The 9,166-nt window shown below is 38.9% G+C and overlaps 1 protein-coding gene across 2 annotated transcripts; it reads right to left on the bottom strand.

The window, feature by feature from the left end:
* Positions 1-4,365: 4,365 nt before the first annotated feature.
* Positions 4,366-8,880, bottom strand: lacc1 (laccase (multicopper oxidoreductase) domain containing 1). 2 transcript variants are annotated; one of them, XM_076264184.1, is made up of 6 exons: positions 8,600-8,880; positions 7,943-8,083; positions 7,541-7,719; positions 6,539-6,704; positions 5,938-6,163; positions 4,366-5,688 (listed from the first exon to the last, which is right to left on the bottom strand). In XM_076264184.1, the coding sequence occupies exons 3-6, from the start codon at positions 7,688-7,690 to the stop codon at positions 5,505-5,507; spliced, it is 726 nt and encodes a 241-aa protein (XP_076120299.1). In that variant the 5' UTR covers positions 7,691-7,719; positions 7,943-8,083; positions 8,600-8,880; the 3' UTR covers positions 4,366-5,504. The 2 variants fall into 2 exon arrangements, with proteins under 2 accessions (XP_076120299.1, XP_076120298.1); XM_076264183.1 differs by having other exon boundaries at positions 7,943-8,880.
* Positions 8,881-9,166: the final 286 nt, after the last annotated feature.

Here is a 9,166-nt window from a genome sequence, read left to right on the forward strand (position 1 = left end):
CTGCAGATTCTGAATCATTTGGATGAAAAGTTCTATACTAAGTCGGATAGGAATATCATACAGTGCCAATTTGCCAACTGCATCCACTGTAAATTACATAACGACCTATTCTACCCTATTTCTACGGCATGATTTTTAGATACAGGATCCAATTCTGAAAGTCACTTTATCATAATAATGAATGAAAACAAAAGGCTGCCAAAGCTGTTTTTAATCCTTTTATTAAATCCACACAAAACAAGAGGCCAAATCAGGCAGATTTACTTCCTAGCGGGGCTGGATAATTGATTCGGAGATGGCAGAAACATAACTTTTCAGCATTTATAGTATAATAATTTGGTTGCCTGAGGAAAAGCCAGGGGCTCGAAACGTTGCACGCATAATAAAAAACCTTCCATGGGAGCTATATGGTGTGCGGATCACTCTCTTTTACTTTTGAACTCTTTCCTCTGATCCAGCACCCATCCGAAACGGTGAAAAGGGATGTGCACGGTCACACGTTTACTTTATAATGCACAAACCATCTCTCTGGGCTGCTTCTCTTATAGACCCCCACACACACACACACACACACACACACACACACACACAAACCTCTAATTTTGACAAATGTATTATTTATCTCCATTCTCCAAATGCACCTCAACATTCCAGCAATAAACTAGCCTGGTTCTTTTGTGGCTAAGGCACACCAAAGCAAATCAAAATGGCAAGGCACACCAGTTTATGGTTACTGATTGTAAAGTATGCCACACATTATTATCTTGGCAATAACAGGAGTGTTCACTCATGCCCATATGCTTCTCTATAAATTGTGTTCATGAACTGATAGGCATATGCTCACATGATGTTAATTGAGCTTTTTAATCAAGAAGCTGTCATTTATGTATTTAAAATATCCCTCTAGCCTGGGTGCCAGCCGAACTTAGCCCTGCCCACAACATTTGAGTTCGGGAAGTTCGGTCTGGTATTGCTCCTTTGTGGAGCAACTATGCTCAAACCAGGGCTCTTAAGAGGGTTTTCTACGATTCATCTTACGATCGTTCGTTTGGTTTTTCCGACTGTTTCCCGAACATGCTCGTAGCGTGAACGCGCGTGCACTGCTCTTAAGATGCTCTTAAGGGGAGCTGTCCACGTTAATAGTTCTGAAATATCCTCTGATTTGATGGTGATGTCCGGTGACTGCAAGTCACAGCTATAGGCCTACCGTTTAAACTTCGGATCTACACATTAATTCACATCAATACGAAAATAGAAACACTTTGACATCTGCATGTAAGCATCCCAAGTAGGTTATATAATACACACAGACATAAATAATTGTAATTATTTAAGATTAGATTGTTGCACCATGCAATACTTTTTCGCTGTGTCACTTAAGAAGAAAACGTTTGAAGATAAGAAAGAAGTCAAGTAAGAAAGTGAGGAAATGTGTAGGCTTAGATTTTGATGCAGTAGGCCTACCGACTAAACCACATGTTCCTTTCTCTGCTTTTACCTCAAATGCCTAATACAATATATCCCTCACTTAGCAAAGAATAGATAATGGCAAACTATTCTGGCTACGTCTCGTTTCATAACTTGATTGCATTTTTGTCCGCTTTTCATCACATTATTATGACCATTAAATGTAGGCTATGCTATTTTGCACGCTAAAATCTGATTCATCACAGGTAAACACAATAAAGAATGGGAACGTAAGTTGGATTATGTATTCTAAATTGTAATTCCTCTGTATGTCCTGTTGGTGACCTCAGTGAGAAGTACTGTTAAGACGCTCTTAGCCGGTAACGAGAACTCTGGAGCACTTGTAGATCTACGAGTGTTTTTACGATGCTCTTAAGCTACGATGGTTTCGGGAAACAGTCGGCAAATCTTAAGACGTTCGTAAGAGGGACGCTCTTAGGCTTAAGATGCTTTCGGGGAACTGGGCCAAGAGCTATTTGGACCAATCAAAATTGGGCTTTACAATAATGGACAGGTGAGCAACAGTGCTTCGTATAGGCTATCACGTCATCTGAGCACGCTTAGATTGATTTTGTTTGCACACTGTCTAGAAGGAGACAGATGGCTTCTAAGACCCCATATGGAAAATGCATATATATATCATGAGGTTTTATCATTGAAAACGATTATTTCTGAAAACTTTTGCCAAAGTTGATATGTGGGAAAACTCATGGTTTCACTTTCATCAAGGGAAAACAGCGTGTTGCATTGTTCTCTCGTTCGTTTGAAATCTCTGATTGGCCACCTGTTTGCTCGAGGGATTTGCGACACCCTTCCCCAGCTGTTTATAACATGTTTGCAGCATCGGTGTTTAACGGAATTATTTTTAAAAACGGAGGGGAAATATCCGTTTTTCCTAATAGCCTACCCTGCTACGCATATTTTAAAAACAATCAGTGTTATTATCTTAATATTCTGGGAAGTTTAAAATACACTGCTCAAAAAAATTAAGTGAACACTTACAGTTTTCCACAATTGTTAAAACACATTTTTGAAACCTTCCACCCTTATCTCCATTTTCAAACTACATTCACAGAATGCCTGACAGTTCTTGCAAAATAAAACACTCGCTTCAAATGTTGTACTTGTGCTCAGAACCAAACAGTGTCACAGAGTACTGATCCAGTGTGTAGGATTGAAGTGTTTACTTAATTTTTTTGAGCAGTATTATGATGGTGGACAGTGCATGGGTCAGAAGTGGTGGTCCGATATCTGGAAGCCTGATTTCACTTTTTGGCCACTATTTGGCCCCCCTCACTTTGAAAATATCTTCTGTGCCCCTCATTAAACCAACCAAATTCACAATGGACCTATACCAGATTAACTGTAAAAGTTGATCTGATCAATGAAATTCATTATTTAACTGTTCAAATGCAGAGACATACAACATTTAAGAAAATTTCAAGGAAAACTTTGGGGGCCTGGCTCAACATTTTTGGGAATTCACTCTCTTTAGTATAGTTTAGACGTGGAAGGCATATACAGTAGCACATACATAAAGCTGTCCTCAAAAACTGTGACAATACAGGGATTACAAGATTCTGTGGTGGAGAAGGTAGAGACTGAGTATGCAACAACTGTTGCATGCAGGTTCTCCACCAATCACAGCTCTATGGGAGAGTGCTAACGGGAAAGGTGCTGTTGAAACAAGCTCATTTGACATCTCGGCTAGCTGGCACGGAAATAAGAGATAAACGGAAGAAGGCCTGATGGTCAAACTCAAACCAACATTGTATATCATTAAACACAGAAATTCCCCTTTGTTCAGACTGTTCCTTTGATGTCAATTGGAATATCTCACCATTTCATAAAACATAGGGTGAAATCAGACAGAATCCAGGAAAATGGTTGCTGCACCGTCTCAGATTATATCTTATATAGACTTGTAAAATATTTGTGTTAAATTTAAACGTTTTTGGGGGCCGCTGTGGTGTAACTGGCTACAGTGTGTCCATATAACCTTGGGTCCAGGTGCCAACAGGGACCCGAGTTCAAGTCCAACCAGGGTCATTTCCCGATCCGTCTCCTGATCCCTCTCCCACTTCCTGTCACTCTTCACTATCCTGTATCAATAAAAAGCCAAACAGCCCAATGAAATAAACTAAAAAATGCTTTGCCATTAATATATTTAAAAGTATAATTCCCAGCCTGCCCAAACTTTGTAGGATAGAAGATAAACAAGACAAGACAATAATCAGTATGACCATACCATTAAAAGTTTGTACAGCAAAACATTGCTTCCCAGATAATGAGACTTCAGGCTGTAAAGCTAAAGTAATATCAAGGGCTGAAAAAATAAGAAGACATAGATATTCATGATATAGACAAGGTTTGAACAAAATTGTGCCATAGACTCCATGGTCGTTCTGTTTTCCATCACACGATAATCTATCATTGGAACTTGCAGGGAATCATTTGCACATTAGCGTACTAGAGATACCAGCAAATTGTGTATCTTATATTGGAAACAGAGGGTGGGAATATACAGTGCCTATAAAAAGCATTCACCCCCTTGGATATTTCCCCTTTTACTGCTTTTATACATTTGAATATATTGTAGATCAATTTTATTTGGCCCTTTTTTACCATAATCTACAAAAATCTCCTCTTTAATGTCAAAGTGAAAGCAAATTTCTACAAAGTAATGTTAAATAATTAAACATACAGTATATAATCCAAAATAAGCAATTGCATAAATATATTGTAGTGGTTGGGAACCCCTGGCCTAATAAGACTGGCTGTGTTCTCATGAACTTGAACTGTCAGTTTAGTTAGATAGGCCTGTTTAATTAAGGATCCGTCACACATGAAGTTGAGATTAGAGATTAGTTTGAATAATAAACTGAAACCTCTCTGAACTCCAAATTCATCAAATTACTTTAATGTTTTTATAATTTTATAATCACTAATAACAAAATGTAACAGCACTAAACACACACTATACAGCACTCTGGGCGAGAAAGTCAGAGAAAACAAATCACAATTAAAACACATAAAGATAAATAAGTAAAATAGTTCAAATTGAATAAATTGCAGGAAATGAGACCAGACCTGGTAGAATGTTCAAATGAGGCTGTGTACAGGCTGCCAGTCTGTAAAACTAGGCCTTACTTGGCTTTTCCATTGTCTAAGAATGATTCTTACTGCAGTGATAAGCTCAGCTAGTGTCAGAGCGGACTCCGCTTTAGAAACCCCTGGTTGCAAAAGGGACCCATCTCCAAGTAGACACAGCTGGGGAGACTCTGGCAATGGTGTGGCTAACCAACCAGGGGCAATCCCACAAAAGATGAAGGTAGGAGCCTGTGTCATTCATACACTTCTAACACAGATTGTCCTTCATCAATCCCGTTTTATGAAGCTTGACTGGTGTATAGTAAATTCCTGTGAATAACCTTTTAATATGTGAATTTGCTAATCGCATCCCTCACCGGCCACCCTGCATTTTAGACCACCTTTTCCCATGCCTACTAAATTACGTTAATGTTACAATGACATATTATATATTAACACCCTGCCATTACATGTCAATGATAGGCTATTTGCACCCAATGTCGCCTAGGTATTTTGGTTATGGCCAGTAACTGTCCTGATTAGTTTTTCATTAGTTTTAGGACGGCACTGCAGAATGTCCCATTCTTATGATAAAGAGATGTGTGTATTTATTTGCCTATAGACAGATCAGAATTTAACTTGGGGTTGTATGTGATTGGTTTATTTCAATTCACTTCAACAGAGAGGTCTTGGCTAGGACGTAGGCTATACTTATCGTTATTGTTACCGCTTCGCTGCCAAACTTGCACCCATGATGTAAAACACATTCGGTTATGGACGAAAGTAAAATGGCCACCATTGCTGGCATGAGGGGTTTTGTGGTGGCTCCATATTCAGGGACATATAAGACTGTACAAGAGTACCAAATGTCATGCTTTCATGAGTGACTGAGTGTCATTTACATATCAACAGGCCTAAACATTGTCATAACAACATTAAAAACATTGCTATACTTTCCCCCCATCTTTTATCCAAAGGAAGCCGATTTGTGTGCCAAAGTTGGTCCCATCTCGAACATGAGAGAAGAACATGTCTGAGTGGCAAGAGGTGCACAGTGTTACACTTGGAATGTCTGTAACAGTGTCATCATGTATGTGCTCAGAGACGAGCCCCTCTCGCTCCAGCAGAACTCTGAAAGTTAAAGCACATTTACAAAATGATTTAAAAAAAAGACTTTCTTATTCAACAAATGAATGAACCTAATTTGGGGTAGGTTGGATGTATGTTGTTTATATTCTTCTGTTTCTTTTTGTATTTCTAACAATCAAATTTGAATGATTGTCTTGTGACAGTGGGGAGTGGGGATTTTATTAGGAGTCATTTGTCTTCTTGACTTGCAAATAACCATCATAGATAAACATTCATTGCATGGTGGTTTACCTTGTAGCCAGCCTGATATTGATGAAGGGCTTTGGTGTCCCATCTTTCCTGACACAATGTGGGTGAATGGAATGGAACTCTTTGGCTGACTCCTGGTCAAGCTTGAAGCAGCAGGAACCAACAGATGGACCAATCACAGCTAAAATATTTTCCGTCTTACTACCAAATCGTGACACCATGGCATTTACTGTTGCCTTAGCAATCCCCATTAGTGTACCCTTCCAGCCTTCATTAATGGAGGAGAGCATACCAAAAAACAGAAGAAAAAAAACACTGGATTATGCAAATTATGTTGAATTAAATATTAACTTTTGCCTTAAAAGTGTAAAACAAATTGATGGTTAAGTTGAACCAAAATCAATTATTTGTCAAGGCTTGGTGACTGCTAAAATATATGGCCTTACTGGAGAAAATAGCCACATGAGACTTTTGGTGTCAAAACCAATCCAATAGCCTTTACATTTTGGCAAATGCAGAAAACTGTCCCTCGTGATCCCTATTACCTTATGAAAATGATGTACTTCCCAATTCACCAGACTAACTCTGCCACAATGCTTGGTAACTTTAACAAAGAGTGAGTGAATAGTTTTGAAATAGTCACCTGCGTGAGCCACTCCAATAACTTTTGCTACAGGGTCGGTGAAGAGTAGCGGCATGCAGTCAGCACCTGGTGCTGCTATGACAACGTTGACTTGATTGGTAACAATTCCATCATAGCTCTCAGGTGCTTCTTCTCCGATCACCCACACATCACTGGCATGATTTGTCTAGAAAAAAAAAAACATTAAGTTGTCATTTCTTCAAAGATTTACTGTACACAAACATTAATTGTTGTTGCTTCCGGTTCATAGACTTCTGGTTCCTCATATCCACACTGAGTTGGCCTTTTGTTATGGTGCCCCTACTTCCTGGAATAATCTTCAATGTAACATAAAAATGAAAACTCTACTTTCCTATAATCAATTCAGATCTGTAATCACAAACCTTCCTATGTCAAATTGTACCTGTTTTATGTAAATGTTATTTTATTATTGTTATTATTTTATTATGAATATTTTCTGTATGTTTATTTTTCCCTTCCTTCTTAATAATGTTATGTAGGTTATCTTATTATTTGTTTTCTTTTGTTTTATTTACCACAATTTTTATACTATATCTCTTTTCATTGTTACTGTAATCTCGGCTTCACTGAAAATGAGGACAACCCTCAATTAACCTCCGAGAATAAATAAAGATTGAATGGATGGATGAATGAATGGTTAGGTCTGTTTCACTATGACATGGACTGATTTAGAGAAAACTAAAGGAGGTACACAACACTTATCATCTACAAAATTATACCTCATATATCAGATATTCTAACCCAGATAGCAAAGGGGCGTTGAGGGGCGTTGAATCCACGTTTGTTTGAAGCGGCGGAGGTTGATTCAACGTGGATTCAACGCCCCTTTGCTATTTGGGAAGGATAAGAACTGACAGAATAAATCTGCAGTGAGATGAACGATTGCTCATACTTTAAAAGATTAGGCCATTAAAAATAATGTTTTCTGGGCACACATTTCAATGCGACTGAGGGCAAATTTACAGAGGCTAACCCTCTCACCTTTACCAGGTGGAACTGGTGAGGCTGAAAGCCCATCTGGAGTCCAAGACGCCTGATGTTCTCATTCACAACCGCCTTGGGGTCTCTCCGCCTGGAGCTGCTGAAGAGGTTGAGTGAGCTTAGAGTGCTGATGTAGGAGATTCCTCCCATCCTAGTACTGAAACCATGGGAGAAGCAGTCTAGAGGACAGAGAGGACAATATTATATAACATATCATAAAGGAATATAGTCATATAAATAAATTTTCTCAGGATAGTTCATATAGGCTATGGCGATATCATTATTTGATGTTGTGTGATCTTGACAATCAAGAGTAGCCTAAGTTAGGCTATATTCTACCCAAACGTCTAACTATTCTTCCCAAATTAAATTGAAAGCGCTAATAATGATCATATTACTCACCAGGCACCAGGGAGGATTTAAGGACCGTAATTTCACCCACTGCTGGGAGCTGTCGAAGAAATGTACCCACTTCTTCTGTCACGTCTGTGATCTCTCTAGAGGTAAGGTTACCAGGCCTAGCACTACCGAAAGTGCTCGGATCTTCGAACACGGTGACATATTCAAAGAGGTACACAGGTGTAAAGAGAAGTTCTTGGTATTTTTGCAGGATAATCATCCGATTATGAGACGTAATTACCACAATATTGCTCAAATCCAGACTATCCAATTCTCGCTTGATTGTGTAGAGCAAAGCAGAAACTGAGCTGTCCAGTAAGACACGAATCTGTTTCCTTAAGCTGACAAATTTCTCAGGTGTTATGCCTAGAGCACTTGAGCTCTGCTGCAGACAACCAATGAGGTAAACAGGTTCGTGCATTTCATCAGCCTGACCAAGAATTATTGATATTTTTCCTGTAAATGCTTCAAAACAAGCCTTACTGTACTCTGAACTAGGATCGCTGCCAAGATCCACGACAATAACTTTAGCCATGCGGTCGGGTATTTACTAAGCACTAGCGAAGGCGGAGGGAGCAAACTATTCAAGCGTCAACAGGCTATGTCGCTTACTTGCTTTACCTGAACGATTAGATTTATGACTTCAAAAAGCTCTTTTACCTTAGAAAACAATGTAGTCTACCGGAGAGCCTGCAGTGTAGAGGACAAGCTCAAAACTTCCTGAATGACGTCGTACCGCCGTGTACCTCAGTGGAAACTCCAGATCATGAGACAAACAAGGCTCAAGGAAGATAAACAAGGCTGTGTTTCATAACATCTTATTGTTATACCGGTACTCCAGCAAAGCACTGTATTGTTATCAAGGGAAATGGGTTTTGCTTCTTATTTACGTCTTTCATATCACTCCAAGTAGTCCGTCACTTCTTGCAGTGGAACTTCATTCAAAAGTGAAAGCAGACAGTTGATCAGCTCCAGTGTTGGGAGTAATTCATTAAAAAAGTAATGCAATTACAGTAATGCATTGCTTTTTGCTGTAACGTAGTAATGTAAGGCATTACCAATACAATTTCAGTAATATTTTTCTCGGTACAAATCTCAGTAACTTAAGTTACTTTGCTTTTTAATCTAAAATTGAGAAATGCTCAATTGGCACCAGAGAAGATTATCCAAGAATTAAAAAAAGTCATCTATGCTGGTCCTGGAATTTGATTGCCTTGTTTAGATGAC

Source organism: Alosa pseudoharengus, unplaced genomic scaffold (genome assembly GCF_046254945.1).
Source record: "Alosa pseudoharengus isolate Yale_2024_CS ecotype anadromous, Long Island Sound unplaced genomic scaffold, YU_APseudo_1.1 YU_APseudo_1.1_scf_3, whole genome shotgun sequence".
Classification (NCBI taxonomy): Eukaryota; Metazoa; Chordata; class Actinopteri; order Clupeiformes; family Clupeidae; genus Alosa; species Alosa pseudoharengus.